General features: G+C 39.7%; 1 protein-coding gene across 33 annotated transcripts in view; it reads left to right on the forward strand.

The window, feature by feature from the left end:
• Window positions 1–21,633, forward strand: part of CCDC18 (coiled-coil domain containing 18) — a 109,025-nt gene that overhangs the window by 75,142 nt on the left and 12,250 nt on the right. For 31 of the 33 annotated variants that reach the window (XM_063625394.1, XM_063625410.1, XM_063625408.1 and 28 more), the window contains 4 exons: window positions 7,829–7,972; window positions 9,660–9,863; window positions 11,998–12,135; window positions 18,182–18,379. In XM_063625394.1, the coding sequence (XP_063481464.1) occupies window positions 7,829–7,972; window positions 9,660–9,863; window positions 11,998–12,135; window positions 18,182–18,379 (684 nt within the window). The remainder of the gene's footprint in view (window positions 1–7,828; window positions 7,973–9,659; window positions 9,864–11,997; window positions 12,136–18,181; window positions 18,380–21,633) is intronic. The other 2 variants (XM_063625415.1, XM_063625426.1) reach the window with 1 other exon arrangement.

The following is a 21,633-nucleotide window of genomic DNA, read 5'->3' on the forward strand; positions in this document are numbered from 1 at the left end:
TGGTGTACAAGAATGCTTGTGATTTTTGTACATTAATTTTGTATCCTGAGACTTTGCTGAAGTTGCTAATCAGCTTAAGGAGATTTTGGGCTGAGACAATGGGGTTTTCTAGATATACAATCATGTCATCTGCAAACAGGGACAATTTGACTTCCTCTTTTCCTAATTGAATACCCTTTATTTCCTTCTCCTGCCTGATTGCTCTGGCCAGAACTTCCAGCACTATGTTGAATAGGAGCGGTGAGAGAGGGCATCCCTGTCTTGTGCCAGTTTTCAGAGGGAATGCTTCCAGTTTTTGCCCATTCAGTATGATATTGGCTGTGGGTTTGTCGTAGATAGCTCTTATTATTTTGAGATACGTCCCATCAATACCTAATTTATTGAGAGTTTTTAGCATGAAGGGTTGTTGAATTTTGTCAAAGGCCTTTTCTGCATCTATTGAGATAATCATGTGGTTTTTGTCTTTGGTTCTGTTTATATGCTGGATTACATTTATTGATTTGCGTATGTTGAACCAGCCTTGCATCCCAGGGATGAAGCCCACTTGATTATGGTGGATAAGCTTTTTGATGTGCTGCTGGATTCGGTTTGCCAGTATTTTATTGAGGATTTTTGCATCAATGTTCATCAAGGATATTGGTCTGAAATTCTCTTTTTTGGTTATGTCTCTGCCAGGCTTTGGTATCAGGACGATGCTGGCTTCGTAAAATGTGTTAGGGAGGATTCCCTCTTTTTCTATCGATTGGAATAGTTTCAGAAGGAATGGTACCAGTTCCTCCTTGTACCTCTGGTAGAATTCAGCTGTGAATCCATCAGGTCCTGGACTCTTTTTGGTTGGTAAGCTATTGATTATTGCCACAATTTCAGAACCTGTTATTGGTCTATTCAGAGATTCAACTTCTTCCTGGTTTAGTCTTGGGAGGGTGTATTTGTCGAGGAATTTATCCAATTCTTCTAGATTTTCTAGTTTATTTGCATAGAGGTGTTTGTAGTATTCTCTGATGGTAGATTGTATTTCTGTGGGATCGGTGGTGATATCCCCTTTTTCGTTTTTTATTGCATCTATTTGATTCTTCTCTCTTTTCTTCTTTATTAGTCTTGCTAGCGGTCTATCAATTTTGTTGATCTTTTCAAAAAACCAGCTCCTGGATTATTAATTTTTTGAAGGGTTTTTTGTGTCTCTATTTCCTTCAGTTCTGCTCTGATTTTAGTTATTTCTAGCCTTCTGCTAGCTTTTGAATGTGTTTGCTCTTGCTTTTCTAGTTCTTTTAATTGTGATGTTAGGGTGTCAATTTTGGATCTTTCCTGCTTTCTCTTGTGGGCATTTAGTGCTATAAATTTCCCTCTACACACTGCTTTGAACGTGTCCCAGAGATTCTGGTATGTTGTGTCTTTGTTCTCGTTGGTTTCAAAGAACATCTTTATTTCTGCCTTCATTTCATTATGTACCTAATAGTCATTCAGGAGCAGGTTGTTCAGTTTCCATGTAGTTGAGTGGTTTTGAGTGAGTTTCTTAATCCTGAGTTCTAGTTTGATTGCACTGTGGTCTGAGAGACAGTTTGTTATAATTTCTGTTCTTTTACATTTGCTGAGGAGAGCTTTACTTCCAACTATGTGGTCAATTTTGGAATAGGTGTGGTGTGGTGCTGAAAAAAATGTATATTCTGTTGACTTGGGGTGCAGAGTTCTGTAGATGTCTATTAGGTCCACTTTATGTAGAGCTGAGTTCAATTCCTGGATATCCTTGTTAACTTTCTGTCTCGTTGATCTGTCTAATGTTGACAGTGGGGTGTTAAAATCTCCCATTATTATTGTGTGGGAGTTTAAGTCCCTTTGTAGGTCACTGAGGACTTGCTTTATGAATCTGGGTGCTCCTGTGTTGGGTGCATATATATTTAGGATAGTTAGCTCTTCTTGTTGAATTGATCCCTTTACCATTATGTAATGGCCTTCTTTGTCTCTTTTGATCTTTGTTGGTTTAAAGTCTATTTTATCAGAGACTAGGATTGCAACCCCTGCCTTTTTTTGTTTTCCAGTTGCTTGATAGATCTTCCTCCATCCCTTTATTTTGAGTCTATGTGTGTCTCTGCACGTGAGATGGGTTTCCTGAATACAGCACACTGATGGGTCCTGACTCCTTATCCAGTTTGCCAGTCTGTGTCTTTTGATTGGAGCATTTAGCCCATTTACATTTAACGTTAATATTGTTATGTGTGAATCTGATCCTGTCATTATGATGTTAGTTGGTTATTTTGCTCGTTAGTTGCTATAGTTTCTTCCTAGCCTCGATGGTCTTTACAATTTGGCGTGTTTTTGCAGTGGCTGGTACCGGTTGTTCCTTTCCATGTTTAGTGCTTCCTTCAGGAGCTCTTTTAGGGCAGGCCTGGTGGTGACAAAATCACTCAGTGTTTGCTTGTCTGTAAAGTATTTTATTTCTCCTTCACTTATGAAGCTTAGTTTGGCGGGATAGGAAATTCTGGGTTGAAAATTCTTTTCTTTAAGAATGTTGAATATCGGCCCCCACTCTCTTCTGGCTTGTAGAGTTTCTGCTGAGAGATCAGCTGTTAGTCTGATGGGCTTCCCTTTGTGGGTAACCCGACCTTTCTCTCTGGCTGCCCTTAACATTTTTTCCTTCATTTCAACTTTGGTGAATCTGACAATTATGTGTCTTGGAGTTGCCCTTCTCGAGGAGTATCTTTGTGGCGTTCTCTGTATTTCCTGAATCTGAATGCTGGCCTGCCTTGCTAGATTGGGGAAGTTCTCCTGGATAATATCTTGCAGAGTGTTTTCCAACTTGGTTCCATTCTCCCCATCATTTTCAGGTACACCAATCAGACGTAGGTTTGGTCTTTTCACATAGTCCCAAATTTCTTGGAGGCTTTGTTCATTTCTTTTTATTCTTTTTTCTCTAAACTTCCCTTCTCTCTTCATTTCATTCATTTCATCTTCCATCAGCGATACCCTTTCTTCCAGTTGATCGCATCTGCTACTGAGGCTTCTGCAATCTTTGCGTAGTTCTCGAAACTTGGCTTTCAGCTCCATCAGCTCCTTTAAGCCCTTCTCTCCATTGGTTATTCTAGTTATCCATTCTTCTAATTTTTTTTCAAAGTTTTTAACTTCTTTGCTATTGTTTTGAATTTCCTCTCGTAGCTCAGAGTAGTTTGATCGTCTGAAGCCTTCTCTCAACTCGTCAAAGTCATCCTCCATCCAGCTTTGTTCCGTTGCTGGTGAGGAACTGCGTTCCTTTGGAGGAGGAGAGGTGCTCTGTTTTTTAGAGTTTCCAGTTTTTTTGCTCTGTTTTTTCCCCATCTTTGTGGTTTTATCTACTTTTTGTCTTTGATGATGGTGATGTACAGATGGGTTTTTGGTGTGGATGTCCTTTCTGTTTGTTAGTTTTCCTTCTACCAGACAGGACCCTCAGCTGCAGGTCTGCTGGAGTTTACTAGAGGTCCACTCCAGACCCTGTTTGGCTGGGTATCAGCAGCGGTGGCTGCAGAACAGCGGATTTTCGTGAGACCACAAATTCAGCTGTCTGATAGTTCCTCTGAAAGTTTTGTCTCAGAGGAGTACCCAGCTGAATGAGGTGTCAGTCTGTCCCTACTGGGGGGGTGCCTCCCAGTTAGGCTGCTCAGGGGTGAGGGACCCACTTTAGGAGGCAGTCTGTCCGTTCTCAGATCTCCAGCTGCGTGCTGGGAGAACCACTACTCTCTTCAAAGCTGTCTGTCAGACAGGGACATTTAAGTCTATGGAGGTTCTTGCTGAGTTTTTGTTTGTCTGTGCCCTGCCCCCAGAGGTGGAGCCTACAGAGGCAGGCAGGCCTCCTTGAGCTGTGGTGGGGTCCACCCAGTTCGAGCTTCCTGGCTGCTTTGTTTACCTAAGCAAGCCTGGGCAATGGTGGGTGCCCCTCCCCCAGCCTCGCTGCCGCCTTGCAGCTTGATCTCAGACTGTGCTAGCAATCAGCGAGACTCCGTGGGCATAGGACCCTCCGAGCCAGGTGCGGGACACAATCTCCTAGTGTGCCGTTTTCCAGGCCCGTTGGAAAAGCGCAGTATTAGGATGGGACTGACCCGATATTCCAGGTGCCGTCTGTTTCCCCTTTCTTTGACTAGGAAAGGGAACTCCCTGACCCCTTGCGCTTCCCGAGTGAGGCAATGCCTCGCCCTGCTTTGGCTCGCGCACGGTGCGCTTCACCGACTGTCCTGCACCCACTGTTAGGCACTCCCTAGTGAGATGAAACCGGTACCTCAAGCAGAAATGCAGAAATCAGCCGTCTTCTGTGTCGCTGGGGCTGGGAGCTGGAGACCAGAGCTGTTCCTATTCGGCCATCTTGGCTCCACCCCTCAATATTATTATTAATAGGTAAGGATCTGTGCCTTTCTGTTACTTGTTTCTTAGTTGTTTTGTAACTCCTCCCTTTCTTTCCTACTTACTATCTTTCATTGTGGTTAAATGATTTTTTCTGGTAGTATGATTAATTGGTTGCTGTTTATTTTTAGTGTATCTCTCATAGGTTTTTGCTTTGTGGTGAGACTTATACAAAACATCCTATTATAAGAAGTTATCAAAAACTGATATCAACTTAACTGTGATAGCAAAAACAAAAAAAAAAGTAAAAACTTGTATACTTTAATCTCCTTATCTTTCCACATTTTGAATTTTTGGTGTTCCAAATAAATTGTTTTATTGCCTATCACTGAATAAATTGTTGTAATTATTATTTTTAATAATTTTGCCTTTTAGTCTTCTTACTAAAGATATAAGTGCTTCACACACCATGATTTCAATGTTGGTATAACAGTCACATCAGTGGCTGTTTTCCTTTTAAGTTTGAAGTATTCCCTTTAGCATTTCTTGCAGGACAGTAGTCTAGTAGCGATATGTTTGGGAAAGCATCTCTTCTTCATTTCTGAAGGATAACTGTGCTTGGCACGGTATTCATGATCGACAGGTTTTTTTTGTTCAACACTGCGTATGTCATCTTACTCCCTCCTGGTCTGTAAATTTCTGCTGAGGTGTCTGCTACCAGGCATATTGGATCTTCCTTACATATTATTTGCTGCTTTTCTCTCACTGCTTTCAGGATCCTGTGTTTGTCTTTGATCTTTGAGAGTTTCATTATAATATGTCTTAGGGTGTTATTATTTGGGTTGAATCTGATTAGTGATCTTTGACCTCTTTATACCTGCATACTTATTTCTTTCCTCAGGTTTGGAAATTTTTCTGTTGTTTCTTTAAAAAAGCTTTCTACCCGTCTTTCTCAGTTCTCTTTTTAACTCCAATGATTCAAATATTTGCTCTTTTGATGTTGTCCCAAAGATCCCATAAGCTTTGTTTATTCCTTTTTATTCCTTTATTCCTCCTCTCACTGTGTAGTCTATTTATCTATCTATCTATCTAACTAACTAACTAACTAACTAACTAACTAACATGGGGTCTCTGTTACCCGGAGGTGGAGTGCAGTGGCACAATCATAGCTCAATGTAGCCTTGACCACCTGGGCTCAAAGAATCCTCCCACTTCCACATTGTGAGTAGCTGGGATTACAGGTGCATGCCGCCACACCTGGCTAATTAAAAAAAAAATTATTTTAAGTGATGGAGTTTCACTATGTGACTCAGTCTGGTCTCAAACTCCTGGGCTCAAGTGATCCTCTCAGCCTACTGAGTGTCTGGGATTACAGGTGTGAGCCACCATCCTCAGCTCTGATTATATACTTTCAAATAGTCCATCTTCAAGCTCACTGATTCTATTTGACCCATTCTGCTGTTGATGCTCTTAATTTCATTTTTGACTTCATTTATTGTATTTTTTAGCTCCAAAATTTTTGTTTGATTTTTTAAAAATTATTTTATTCTCTGTTAAATTTTTTTGATAAATTTCTCAATTGATTCTCTTCTTAGAGTTTGTTGAACTTCCTTAAAATAGCTATTTTCAGTTCTTTGAGAGATCACACATCTCCATCACTTCAAGGTTACTCTCTGGTGCCTAATTTTGTTCATTTGGTAAGGTCGTATTTCTTTCAGTGTTCTTGATGCTTGTAGATATGCAATGACATCTGCATATTCAGGGACTGGGTATTTATTTTAGTCTTTGCAGTCTGGCTTAGTTTGTGCTTGTCCTTTTTGGGAGGCCCTTCCAGGAATTTAAGCAAACTGGCTTTTGTTTTCCCTGAGGCTGTGATCACTGTAGCTGTTGAACACTAGAGAATGATCTACATCCAGGCTTGCTGCAGGTCTTACGAGGGCTTCAAGGTTGACATGGCTTTCTGGCCCACATGGACCTAGGAAAGATTCAAGTTGCGTACTAAGGCTGTGGGAATGCTTGCCAGGGACCCAGGTCCAGAAGGCTGTCCTGGTGGCCCAGATGGGCACGTTTCCCAGCAAATCTTTTGACGGGTGGGATGAGTCTCTAGTTGCAATGAAAGGGGCTGGAGTTGAGACTGGCCCTCTTGGGATATATTGTGGAATGGAGGCTGGAGAGCCCAGTCTCAGCTTAGAGGGGCACACATAGCCCAGCAAGCTCCTTCACAGGATATTTCCCCAACGACAGTGTGAGGAGCTAGAGTTGAGACTGGGCCCCCTCGGCATCTGCTGTGAGATGGAGGCTGGAGAACCTATCTTGTTGGCCCAGACAGGGCCAGCAGGTCTCAGCTCAGATGGAATAGTTGCCTGTCTACAGTGGGAGGTGCTGGAGCTGAGATTTAACCCCTTTAGCATCTGCTGTAGGACAGAGGCTGGAGAGCCTATCTCATTATTTCAGAGGGGTATATGTCTCCCAGCAAGTCCCTGCACAGATGGGATAGTTCCCTGATTGCAGCAGGAGAGTAGGAGCTGAGACTGGGTCCCCTTGGGATCTGCTCTGGGACAGAGGTTGGCAAGCCTTTCAAGGAGGCTTAGACTCCTAGGCGGCAGGATAAGGACAGGTCTCCCTTTGGGTCTGTGTGTGAGCAGCTCAGAGCTGGGACCTCAGCTGAGGGGAGTTGGAGCAGAGTCACCAGGCACCTTTCCGGTTCACTGCTGATACTGATGTCAGCAGGGAGAGAGCCTTTCCACTAAGGCACTAGTATGCATGATTCCTTATGGACCCCTTTTCAGATGGTTGTGCTTGCAGGCTCAAGGCCAAATGGGGCTGTAGCCAAGTCCCTTGGGGACGTGGGCTGTTTCCAGGCTTGAACCCAGAAGCAAGCTTGGCAGATCAGCCACCTGGGTTTCTGTCTGTGCTCTCAAAATAACCCTCCCACGTCTTCGTCTCTACCAGGATTTCACAAACTCCTACCTGAATCCTGAGGCTCCTGCAAAGAGACTTTTGACTATGGAAAGGTGCAGGATTCTTTTTTTATTTTATTTTATTTTAAATTAACAGTGTTTATTTACCTCTAGGTATTGTTGAGAGACTGGGGTGAAGACATAATTTTCATTTTGTAATTTACAGACTTCTATAAGCTAAAACAAAAACAAAAATTCTTCTCTATTTAATATAATGGTAGAATACAACTTCTACTTTTATGTATTTTAGTTTTTAAATTTCAGTCGCTTTTGGGGTACAAGTAGTTTTGGTTACATAGATACATTTTATAGTGGTGAAGTCTGAGAGGGTGCAGGATTCCTGTTGTTGTGGGGGAATATGAGTGGGTTACCCTCTATTCTGCCTTTCTGGTAATGTCCAAGTATAAGAATTTTTGTGCTTATTTCCAGGATACGATTGCCTTAACCTATTTATATTTTGCTTTTAGATATGAGTGTTTAAAGCTTGACTTACTTGGAACACAGCATTGATTAAATTACATTTCATTAGTTTTATTGATACTGCTTATCTGTTTAAAATTCAGATAGAAAGTTTGAATGACAAATTACAAAATGCTAAAGAACAGCTTCGAGAAAAAGAGTTTGTAATGCTACAAAATGAACAGGAGATAAGTCAACTGAAAAAAGAAATCGAAAGAACACAACAAAGGATGAAAGAAATGGAGAGTGTAAGCAAATTATTTCCACCTAAGGAACAAGTGGTAGTCTCTGTTGAGTGAAATGAATCTTTATGTTTTAAACTGGTTGGTTTTAATATACAGAAACTGTGCCATAACTGTTTTTAGGCTAGTTTTTTGTGCCAGAAACCTGTTAGTTTCTTTGACCTTTTAAAATATTTTTCCGATGGTCTAGGTATAGGCAAAGACAGTGTCTTATTTATCTGTGTATACAGGCCTTTGCCGGCTATCTTTCATATAGTAAATCTACAATATATGCTTATTTGGTTGACAAATATTTATTGAGAAACTGCTATGTAATAGAATTGAGGAGTCAGCTTTTTTTTTTTTTTTTTTTTTTTGAGAGTGAGCCTCTCTCTGTTGCCCAGGCTGGAGTGCAGTGGCACAATCTTGGCTCATTGCAACCTCTGCTTTCCGGGTTCCAGTGATTCTCCTGCCTCAGCCTCCCGAGTAGCTGGGATTACAGGCGCCTGCCACCACGCCTGGCTAATTTTTGTATTTTTAGTAGAGATGGTGTTTCACCATATTGGCCAGGCTGGTTTTGAACTCCTGACCTTGTGATCCGCCTGCCTCGGCCTCCCAAAGTGCTGGGATTACAGGCGTGAGCTACCGTGCCCGGCCGAAGAGTCAGCTATTAATAAGATACAGTGTTTTGTCTATTAGGAACTCCATCAAAAGAATGGATAAATAAATAATTGTACATTGAGACCAAGTGCACTGAGTTGCCAGATGAAGTTTGATGACTTCATATCATCAGTATGCATGTGTGTTGACTGGTGAATTCATTCCTCCACTTGCTTTTTTAAAAAGTGAATTTAGGATCAGGCATGATGACTCACACTTACAATCCCAGCACTTTGGGAGGCCAAGTTGGCAGGATCATTTGAGCCCAGAAATTCAAGACCAGCCTGGGCATCGTAGCAGTGGGACCCCTGTCTCTACAGAAACATTAAAAAACTAGCTAGGTGTGGTGATGCATGCCTGTGGTCCCAGCTACTTGGGAGGCTGAGGTGGGAGGATTGCTTGAGCCTGGGAGGTCAAGGCAGCAGTGATTTGTGATCACGCCACTGCCCTCCAATCTGGGCAACAGAGCAGGAGCCTGTACCAAACGAAGAAGAAGAAAAGAAAGAAGAGGAAGAAGGAGGAGGAAGAGGAAGAAGGAGGAGGGGGGGAGGGGGAGTGGGGAGGGGGGTAGGAATACTTTATTAGAAATTTAATTGAGTAATATAAAACCATTTCAGTGGGAGTAGCAGCCCCAGTGATAAGTTTTACTTTCACAGAGAGTAAGACCTTAACCCAGCTGTGTGGATTAAATGGTGGATTTTAATAATCTATGCCAATATATTCTCTGTCTTTGACATAGATAATCAAATGTTAACTTCTCTTTTCTCTTTATGTTTTCTGTCATAAATATTACGTTCAAAATGATAAAAGATTATATGGCTTGTGTATGTTACAGTCATGTAATATATATCAATAAGAGTCCCAATTATGGTATTTTTGTCATTTTCTTATTAGATTTTTTTTCTTGAATATCAGTTTCACAGTGGGTGATACTCATTGTATGTTAAAGGATTTAGTTGGAAGGGAGAAATTTACTTATTAAGCAAAATCAGAATAAGAAATAGGTTATCTACATATTTCATTCTGAAACCTACAAATACCTTATGCTTTTCAGGTTATGAAAGAGCAGGAACAGTACATTGCCACTCAGTACAAGGAGGCCATAGATTTGGGGCAAGAATTGAGGCTAACCCGGGAGCAGGTGCAGAACTCTCACACAGAATTGGCAGAGGCTCGTCGTCAGCAAGTCCAAGCGCAGAGAGAAATAGAAAGGCTCTCTAGTGAACTGGAGGATATAAAGCAACTCTCTAAAGAGAAAGTAATCCCTATTTTAAATAATCTTATGTATCTGAAATCTTACAAATATTAGCATTTTTTTGAACTGTAGAATATAGTTCTTGCAAAAATGAACTGTATTGCACAACAGTGTGAATGTACTTAATCCCACCGAATTATACACTTAAAAATGGTTAAAATGGTCAATTTTGTGTATATTTTACCACAATTTTAGAAAATAATGAACTGTGTTATATATAGATAACATTGTAATATAACCCGGAAGTCCTTCAGAACTGAGTTTTGGCTCAACTAGTTTTCAAATTGAGTTATAAAGCACTTTTAGACTTTTAACTGAGTTCAAGCTCTTACTTGAAGAAAAAATAAAGCTAATCTTTTTTGAGTAAAAATTTTTACATTTGTAGTGACTCTTAAAAATGAAAACTATTGGCTGGGCACGGTGGCTCACACCTGTAATCCCAGTACTTTGGGAGGCCGAGGCAGGCGGATAACAAGGTCAGGAGTTCGAGACCAGCCTGGCCAATATGGTGAACACCATCTCTACTAAAAATACAAAAAAAAATTAGCCAGGCATGATGGCGGGCACCTGTAGTCCCAGCTACTCGGGAGGCTGAGGCAGGGGAATCGCTTGAACCCCGAAGGCAGAAGTTGCAGTGAGCTGAGGTCGTGCCACTGCACCCCAGCCTGGGTGACAGAGTGAGACTCCATCTATCTCAAAAAAAAAAAAAACATGAAAACTATCCAAATTTGTAACTATGTAAATTTGTAACTTTTAGGAAACCTGTAGTTCAAAACCCTTGTTGGTAAAGTAACTTAGAGGTAAAGTGCTTTTAAAAAGCAAGAGTACTAATATAAATTTTATTTTTCCAGTATTTGGTAGGAAGTTAACTACTTGGCTTAAAAATATTTACATTGGTATACTTGGGTTAATTATTTAGACTTTAAGAAAAATGTGTTTATTGATGTTGCAAAAAAAAAAATCTGCTTTCCATTGTTTAATTCATGGTTTCCATGGTTTAATTCAATTCCATAGGAATTGAATTAAAATATTTTTACCTTTAATTTTGGTTAAGCCTACCTATGTTGTTATTCACATTTCTGGATGGTTAGACCAGTAAAGCATACATAGAGAATGTTTATTAGAGATATATTATACATTTGGGGTTCTAGGAAAAGGAAAGCTATCTACTTTTATCTCATTTCTGCCTTTATCAATAGTGTCAAAGTGTACAATTGGTTTTTATTTGATAAGCTAAGCTCACTTTAAAAAGTGAATTAAAGTTAGGAGTTTTTTAATTGACAGTGTTTTAAATATTATATTTTAACCCAAAACTAAATATATATTGATATGTTTTTCCTTTGATGTAGGGCCAAACCTTGGTTCTTTTTGTATGAGTCATTTGATTAGAATTCTACCTAGTCTTTCTCACATAACTAGAATCCTACCTGGTCTTTCACCACACTATATTCTATCATCTATAGTTTCCAATTTTGCTTTCTTTAAAGTGGAGGAAGAATTAATTAAAAGACATTTGTAAGTGAATCAGACTGTAACATGTTATATTTTTATGGGACCTCCTACCATATTTTATAACAATTGTGAGTGCTTCTAATTGGATAGCAAAATGTTCATGACTTACTCATTGAGCTGGCTCAAAACATATAACTTAGTTTTTGGATAAAAACTTTGCATTTGCTTATTTCATCATGTTCATAATCTATAATAAAATTACACAATTAAAATTACAAGCACAGTTAGCTAAATTAGCATAAATAAGTTTGAATAAAAACACAACTGACTGTTGATAAATAGACAATATATATAGTGAGCAAAAATATACAGGCATACCTAGCAGTAGACTGTTATCTGCCAGAGTTCAGTGTCCTGTGGTTATTATTAATAGTTCATTTTATAGAAAGCATTGGTTAGTGAACCTCTATTTTATGATGACAGCAAACAATTATATTAATACTCTCCCATTAATAGTCTCTGAAATGTCTAGATTTTAAAGCATACTATTTAGTAAGTTAACTTTGTGTCTGTGTTTATATAATATAAAAAAATTAAACTGCTTCCAATAATGCACTGGATTAGTTTAGCTATAATAACCAAATAAACAAGTTTTATAGCTTTTACTCAATATGTCATTTCTAAGGATGCTCATGGAAACCATTTAGCTGAAGAACTGGGGGCTTCTAAAGTACGTGAAGCTCATGTAGAAGCAAGAATGCAAGCAGAAATCAAGAAATTGTCAGCAGAAGTAGAATCTCTCAAAGAAGCTTATCGTATGGCGGTAAAGAAAAATTTAATTTGTTTTGATAGTGCCCACTAAAGTAGGTTGACCTATCTGGACAAAATTTTGAGTCCAGCTCTTAAGTGTTCATTATTGAGTAATACATTGTGGTCTTCATTTCTGGTAGCCTAAACATACAGCTTTCACTTTAATATACTGTGGGGTTAAGAGCTTGAATTCCTGAGCCAGGCAACCTGATTCTAAACCCTAGCTCACCACGGGGCCACCTGTATTACCTTGGGTAAGTTACTTAACCTCTGTCTAAAATGGATATAATAATAGTATCTTCCTCATAGAACTGTGGTGAATATTAAATGAATTAATATATAAGTTATAAAATAGCATTTGTAAAAGATTAACTGGAAATATTTAATAACTGATATAAACCATTTCATGTGATGTAAATCTATAATGCTTTGCAGTTTTCAACATTTCTTCTTATAATAACTTAGCTAGAGAGATAATACTAGAGCCTTTTTATCTATCAGCATGTCTTGAGCCTTCATAGAAATGGGCAGTATTATTAACTAGAATAGCATTTTTCATCTTTTTAAAAACTACATTTAAAGATATTACCCAAAATCTTTGTATATGATTTAAATAAATTACTTATGTTTAGTGCTAATAAAGCATTTTTTCTAATATGGCAAGGGTTGCAAATATTTATGTTAAACTCCATTCAAGGGGGTTTGGTGACATTTTTGTGGGTGATTGGTAGGGCTTGTGGGGACCATGTCTTGCTTAAATACATTTAGAATCATATCTCTTTGAAAGCATTGTGCCTGCCAAACAAAACATATTTACAAGCTGAATCTAATCCTAAGGCTAAGAATTTGCAACCTTTGATCTTTAGGGACAAACGTGAATGAATGCTGTTGGACTCAGCATAATTATATAATTGTTATTAACAGCTCAACTTAGTAACTATCAGTAATAATTAGGTGCTCTCAAGTGTTTGCCCTTAGCTACTCATTACACTTCATTATATGGCCTCTGTTCTGTTTTTAAGTATAATTATCCAATTTTTTCTTTTAGTTTTATAAGCCACCTGAAATTATAAATAGATTGTACATAAAATAAATTGTAAAATTAGTTCAGTATTGCTATCTTTTTAAAAAGAGATGGGGTCTGTGTTGCTCAGACTGGCCTCAAATTCCAGAGCTCAGATAACCCTCCCCTGTCAGCCTCTAAGTAGCTGGGAGTAAAAGCACATGCCGACCAGGCGCAGTGGCTCACACCTGTAATCCCAGCGCTTTGGGAGGCCAAGGCAGGTGGATCACTTGAGGTCAGGAGTTCGAGACCAGCCTGACCAACATGGCAAAACCCCATCTCTACTAAAAATACAAAAATTAGATGGGCGTGGTGGCGCATGCCTGTAATCCCAGCTACTCAGGAGGCTAAGGCAGGAGAATTGCTTGAACCTGGGAGGCAGAGGTTGCAGTGAGCCGAGATCGCACCATTGCAGTCAAGTCTGCGTGACAAGAGTGAAACTGCATCTCAAAAAAAATTAATTACATGCCACTGCATTTTAATATTTAATATTACTATTTAATATTTGATACTAATATTTTGTCTATAATATTGAAGTATATATTTTTACCTATTTGGAAGTTGACAAATTTACTTTTAAAATATATATGTTGTTTGAATATAAAAATGAGAGGATATGGTATTAAAGTAATAGAGAGCTAGAAAATACGATCAATAATTTTTAGCAGTTTTTTAAATTATATTTTAAAAGTATTTTTTCTTTCTTTTTTTTTTATACTTCAAGTTCTGGGGTACACGTGCAGAACATGCAGTTTTGTTACATAGGTATACACATGCCATGGTGGTTTGCTGTACCCATCAACCTGTCACCTACATTAGGTATTTCTCCTAACATTATCCCTCTCCTAATCCCCCACCACCCAACAGGCCCCGGTGTGTGATGTTCCCCTCCCTAGGTCTATGTGTTCTCATTGTTTAACTCCCACTTATGAGTGAGAACATGCAGTGTTTGGTTTTCTGTTCTTGTGATAGTTTGCTGAGAATGATGGTTTCCAGCTTCATCCATGTCCCTGCAAAGGACATGAACTCATCCTTTTTTATGGCTGCATAGTATTCCATGGTGTATATGTGCCACATTTTCTTTATCCAGTCTATTATTGATGGACATTTGGGTTGGTTCCAAGTCTTTGTTATTGTGAATAGTGCCGCAATAAACATACGTGTGTGTCTTTATAGTAGAATGATTTATAATCCTTTGGGTATATACCCAGTAATGGGATGGCTGGGTCAAATGGTATTTCTAGTTCAAGATCAACAGTATTTTTTAATATATAGGTTTCCAAATTGTCAGAAAATCACTTAATAATTATGCAAAACTCCTGACTTTTTGGAGGAGAATGAGATTGTTTTAACCTTTAATTATGAAAAATTTAAATATATTTAAAAATAGAATAGTATAAATAGTATACATCCTCTCATATTTATTTTTGAACATTAATAATTATCAATGCATAGCCAATTTATTTCATCCATAAATACATTGACCATTTTCTTTATCTAAAAGAGAATACTTTTGAGAATGAAAAGGAATGCTATAGTAATTACATGAGGGTACCAGGCATAAAACCCAGACAGTCCTAAGCATTCTCGGAAGTGTGTCAACATACCTTTAACCTTTGAAAGCACAATGCTTTCAAAGAGATATGATTCTAAACGTATTTAAGCAAGACATGGTCCCCACAAGCCCCACCAATCTAAGCAAGACATGGTCCCCACAAGCCCCACCAATCACCCACAAAAATGTTACCAAATTCCCTTGAATGGAGTTTAACATAAATGTTAAACCCATTCCCAATCCATCCCCCATATTCACATATTATTTGAAGCAAATTTTAGACATAATTATTTCATCTGTAAATAATTATGTAGACATAATTATTTCACCTGTAAATAATTATGTAGACATAATTATTTCATCTGTAAATAATTATGTAGACATAATTATTTCATCTGTAAATAATTATGTAGACATAATTATTCTATATTCAATAAGTATCTTGTATTAGTCCATTTTCCATTAGTCCATTTTCACACTGCTATAAAGAAATACCTGAGATTGGATAATTTATAAAGAAAAGAGGTTTAATTAACTCACAGTTTCACATGGCTGGGGACACCTCGGGAAACTTACAATCATGGCAGAAGGTTAAGGGAAAGCAAGGCATGTCTTACATGACAGCAGGAGAGAGAGAGTGTGTGGAAATGCCACACTTGTAATCCATCAGATCTCATGAGAATGAATTTACTAGCATGAGAACAGCTTGGGGGAACCACCCCCATGATCCAATCAGCTCCCACCAGGTACCTTCCTCCACACGTGAGGATTGCAATTCGAGATGAGATTTGGGTGGGGACACAGAGCCAAGCCATATCATTCCAACCCTGGCCCCTCCCAGATCTCATGTCCTTCTCACATTTCAAAACACAATCATGCCTTCCCAACAGAACCCCAAAGTCTTAACTCATTCCAGCATTAACCCAAAAGTCCAAGTCCAAAGTCTTATCTGAGACAAGCCTTCCATCTATGAGCCTATAAAATAAAAAACAAGTTAGTTACTTCCAAGATACAATGTGGGTACAGGCATTGGGTAAATGCTCTCCTTCCACATGGGAAAAATTGGCCAAAACAAAGAGGCTGCAAGGCCCATGCAAATCTGAAACCCAGTGGAGCAGTCATTAAATGTTAAAGCTCCAAAATAATCTCCTTTGAGTCCATGTCTCACATCCAAGGTATGCTGATGCAAGGCGTGGACTCCCAAAGTTTTGGGCAGCTCCACCCCTGTGGCTCTGCAGGGTACAGCCCCTGTGGCTGTTTTGATGGGCTGGCATTGAGTGCCTGGGGCTTTTCCAGGTGCATGGTGCAAGCTGTTGGTGGATCTACCATTCTGGGGTCTGGAGAATGGTAGATCCGGACCCCAGAATGGACTCTGTGTGGGGGCTCCAACCTCACATTTCTCCTCTGTACTGCCTTAGTAGAGGTTCTCCATAAGGGCTCCACCTCCACAGCAGACTTCTGCTTGGACTTCCAGGCATTTCCACACATCCTCTGAAATCTAGGCAGAGCCTCCCAAAGCTCAACTCTTGTCTTCTGTGCACCTGCAGACTTAATACCACATGGAAGCTGCCAGGCAAGGTGTGGGGCTTGAACCCTGTGAAGCAATGGTCTGAGCTGTACCTTGACCCCTTTTAGCCATGGGTGGAGCTGAAGCAACTGCAATACAGGTCACCCCGTCTTGAGGCTGCACAGAGCAGTGGGGCTCTGAGCCTGGCCCACAAAACCATTTTTTCCTCCTAGATATCCAGGCCTGTGATGGGAGGGGCTTCCTTGAAGATCAGGAGGGGCTTCCTTGAATATCTGGAGGGGCTTTCCTTGAAAATGGCCTGGAGACATTTTCTCCATTGTCTTGGCAATATTTAGTTCCTCATTACTTAAGAAAATTTCTGCAGCCAGCTTGAATTTCTCCCCATAAAATGGGTTTTATGGCAAAGCTGTCTGTCAATTTCCCCATTGTCTTGGCAATATTTAGCTCCTCATTACTTAAGAAAATTTCTGCAGCCAGCTTGAATTTCTCCCCATAAAATGGGTTTTATGGCGAAGCTGCACATGGCGAAGCTGCAAATTTTTTTTAACTTTTATGCTCTGCTTCCCTTTTAAACATAAGTTCCAATTTCAGATAATCTCTTTGTGAATGCATATGACTGTACACTTTCACAAAAGCCAGATCACCTCTTGAATCCTTAAAAATTTCTTCTCTCAGAGACCCTAAATCATCTCTCTGAGCTTCAAAGTTCCACAGATCTCTAGGGTGGGGGCAAAATGCCACTGGTCTCTTTGCTAAAACATAGCAAGATACTCTAGTTTCCAGTAAGTTTCTCATCTCCATCTGAGACTACCTGAGCTTGCATTTCATTGTCCATATCACTATCAGCATTTTGGTCAAAACCATTTGACAAGTCTGTAGGAAGTTCCAAACTTTCTCACATCTTCCTGTCTTCTGATTCCTCCAAACTGTTCTAACCTCTGCCCATGACCCAGTTCCAAAGTCACTTCCACATTTTCAGGTTATCTTTATAGTAGTACCCCACTATTCTGATACCAGTTTTCTGTTATTAGTCCATTTTCACACTGCTATAAAAACTGAGTCAATTAAACCTCTTTTCCTTATAAATTACACAGTCTTAGGGCTGGTGTGAGTGCCTGAGGCTTTTCCAGGTGAAGGTGCAAGGGCTGTCGCTGGATCTACCATTCTGGGGTCTGGAGAACGGTGACAATTGCAGGGTAATTTATAAAGAGAAGAGGTTGAATTGACTCACAGTTCCACATGGCTGGGGAGGCCTCAGGAAAATTACAATTCTTACAATTATGGCAGAAGGGGAAGCAAGTCATGTCTTACATGGTGGTGGGAGACAGAGGGCAAGAGGGGAAGTGTCACACTTTTAAATGATCAGCTCTCATGAGAACTCACTATCATGAGAACAGCATGGGTGAAACCATCCCCATGACCCAATTACCTCCCACCAGGTTGCTCCTTCAACATATGGGAATTACAATTCAAGATGAAGCCTGGGTGGGGATATGGAACCAAACCATAACATAGCTCTAAAAAATAAGGGCTATTTTTTGGAACAGAACCACAATACCATTATCACACCTAAAAACTGACAGTGACTCCTTAATATCATCAAATATCCAATAATTGTTCACATTTCCCCAATTGTCTCAAAAATGTCTTTATAGTTTATTTGTTCAAATCAGTACCCAAATAGAGTCCATTGCATTTGGTTAATTAAGTTCTTAAGTAAATTGAAGATTATGGATTCCTTTTCTCCCTTTTTCCTCTAGTATTCGTTGAGAAATCAGATGTTTGTAACTATAAACAGAATTTACTTTTTTTAAAGAAAAAGTAAATAAAAGTAGAAAGGATTAGACTGTTGTTGAATCCAGTTTCATTCTATTTTTTTATTTTTTTTCTTTTCCAATTCTGGGGCTATATAGATGATTTCACATCAAGAGAACCATGCAAAGTGGAAGATTTCTGCTGACTCTCAAAAGACTGCTGTTCAGCAACTAAATGAACAGTTAGAGAAGGCAAAACTGGAATTAGAAGAAGCTCAGGATACTGTAAGCAATTTGCATCAAGTCCAACATAAGAATGAAGTAATTGAAGCTGCAAATGAAGCATTACCTACTAAAGTAAGTAAACATTTAAAAGTAATAAAGCATATCTATGAAAATGTAAATGTCTGACTTATTTACTTGTCTTTGTAGTTTATAGAGGACTATATGACCAAATATTGGCCTGTTTGAATAAAAAGCATTTTATTTAGAAGATGTTGAATTTAAGAAATTATTAAGATGATGTACATCTTATTACCATAGAAGATATAATTTATAAATGCTCAAATATAAACTCATCTAATCATAATGTTTAGAGGGTTTTATACTTGATGTACCTAAAAAAAAGTAGAAGCATTTTTCAAAATCAGCAAAGTTTGTTCAAAATCTTAAAGTAGGCTGGGCGTGGTGGCTCACTCCTGTATTCCCAGCACTTCAGGAGGCCGAGGTGGGCAGATCACTTCAGGTCAACAAGGGCAAAGACAATTTTTTGAGAGCCATGAAGGCATTATTATATTATGGCTCACTACAATTACGTTCACAACAGTGACCTTCTTTGAGTCTTAAGAAAAAGTTGAGTTAATTTAATGTATTCAGTGTACTATATTTAATTATAAAAGTTATGTGTTTAACTGTAAGTTAAATAAAATCCTATTTATATGAGAGCACATATCAATTATGGCTAGATAATGCAGAAGAGGAAAAAGAAAAAGACTGCAGCTGTGTACAGTCCTATTCTGTGCCAACTCTACAACTGTTTTGTTAATTATGATTTTAAGAATGTGAATATAGGATTTACAACAAAAAATTGGCACTCTAGCCACTTAAAAATCATATAAATTGGGGATGGGTTCCAAGATGGCCGAATAGGAACAGCTCCAGTCTGCAGCTCCCAGCGTGGTCAACGCTGAAGACGGGTGATTTCTGCATTTCCAACTGAGGTACCTGGTTCATCTCACTGGGACTGGCTGGACAGTGGGTGCAGCCCACGTAGGGTGAGCCAAAGCAGGGCGGGGCATCACCTCACCCAGAAAGCACAAGGGGTTGGAGGATTTCCCTTTCCTAGCCAAGGGAAGCCGTGACAGACGGTACCTGGAAAATCGGGACACTCCTGCCCTAATACTGCGCTTTTCCAACCATCTTACAAGTGGCACATCAGGAGATTATATCCTGCGCCTGGCTTGGGTCCCACGCCCACAGAGCCTTGCTCACTGCTAGAGCATCAGTCTGAGATCGAACTGCAAGGTGGCAGCCTGGGCTGGGGGAGGGGCATCTGCCATTGCTGAGGCTTGAGTAGGTAAAGCGGCTGGGAAGCTCGAACTGGGTGGAGCCCACCGCAGCTCAACGAGGCCTGCCTGCCTCTCTAGACTCCTCTGGGGGCAGGGCATAGCTGAACAAAAGGCAGCAGAAACTTCTGCAGACTTAAATATCCCTGTCTTGACAGCTCTGAAGAGAGCAGTGGTTCTCCCAGCATGGAGTTTGAGCTCTGAGAACGGACAGACTGCCTCTTCAAGTGGGTCCCTGACCCCTGTGTAGCCTAACTGGGAAACCCCTGCTAGTAGGGGCCGACTGACACTTCATACAGCTGGGTGCCCCTCTGAGATGAAGCTTCCAGAAGAAGGATCAGGCAGCAATATTTGCTATTCTGCAACCTCCGCTGGTGATACCCAGGCAAACAGGGTCTGGAGTGGACCTGCAGAAAACTCCAACAGACCTGCAGCTGAGGGACCTGACTGTTAGAAGGAAAACTAACAAACAGAAAGGAATAGTATCAACATCAACAGAAAGGACATCCACACCAAAACCCCATCTGTAGGTCACCATCATCAAAAACTGAAGTTAGATAAAACCACAAAGATGGGGAGAAACCAGAGAAGAAAAGCTGAAATTCTAAAAACCAGAGTGCCTCTTCTCCTCCAAAGGATTGCAGCCCCTCACCAGCAATGGAACAAAGCTGAACAGGGAATGACTTTGATGAATTGACAGATATAGGCTTCAGAAGGTCGGTAATAACAAACTTCTCCAAGCTAAAGGAGGATGTTTGAACCCATTGCAAGGAATCTAAAAACCTTGAAAAAAGATTAGATGAATGGCTAACTAGAATAAACAGTGTAGAGAAGACCTTAAATGACCTGATGGAGCTGAAAACCATGGCATGAGAACTGTGTGACACATGCACAAGCTTCAGTAGCTGAATTGATCAACTGGAAGAAAGGGTATCAGTGATTGAAGATCAAATGAATGAAATAAGGTGAGAAGAGAAGTTTAGAGAAAAAAGAGTAAAAAGAAACAAACAAAGCCTGCAAGAAATATGGGTCTATGTGAAAAGACCAAATCTACATCTGATTGGTGTACCTGAAAGTGATGGGGAGAATGGAACCAAGTTGGAAAACACTCTTCAGGATATTATCCAGGAGAACTTCCCCAAGCTAGCAAGGCAGGCCAACATTCAAATTCAGGAAATACAGAGAACAACACAAAGATACTCCTCGAGAAGGGCAACCCCAAGACACATAATTGTCAGATTTACCAATGTTGAAATGAAGGAAAAAATGTTAAGGGCAGCCAGAGAGAAAGGCTGGGTTACCCATAAAGGGAAGCCCATCAGACTAACAGCGGATCTCTTGGCAGAAACTCTACAAGCCAGAAGAGAGTGGGGGCCAATATTCAACATTCATAAAGAAAAGAATTTTCAACTCAGAATTTCATATCCAGCCAAACTAAGCTTCATAAGTGAAGGAGAAATAAAATCCTTTGCAGACAAGCAAATCCTGAGAGATTCTGTCACCACTAGGCATGTCTTACAAGAACTCCTAAAGGAAGGGAGTTCTAAAGGAAGCACTAAACATGGAAAGGAACAACTGGTACCAGCCACTGCAAAAACATGCCAAATTGTAAAGAACATCAATGCTAGGAAGAAAGTGCATCAACTAACGAGCAAAATAACCAGCTAACATCATAATGATAGGATCAAATTCACACATAACAATATTAACCTTAAATGGAAATGGGCTAAATGCCCCAATTAAAAGACACAGACTGGCAAATTGGATAAAGATTCCAAACCCATCAGTGTGCGGTATTCAGGAGACCCGTCTCACATGCAGAGACACACATAGGCCCAAAATAAAGGGATGGAGGAAGATCTACCAAGCAAATGGAAAACAAAAAAAAAGCAAGGGTTGCAATCCTAGTCTCTGATAAAACAGACTTTAAACCAACAAAGATCAAAAGAGACAAAGAAGGCCATTACATAATGGTAAAGGGATCAATTCAACACGAAGAGCTAACTATCCTAAATATATATGCATCCAATACAGGAGCACCCAGAT

The sequence above is a fragment of the Symphalangus syndactylus genome, chromosome 12 (assembly GCF_028878055.3).
Source record: "Symphalangus syndactylus isolate Jambi chromosome 12, NHGRI_mSymSyn1-v2.1_pri, whole genome shotgun sequence".
NCBI classification, from domain to species: domain Eukaryota; kingdom Metazoa; phylum Chordata; class Mammalia; order Primates; family Hylobatidae; genus Symphalangus; species Symphalangus syndactylus.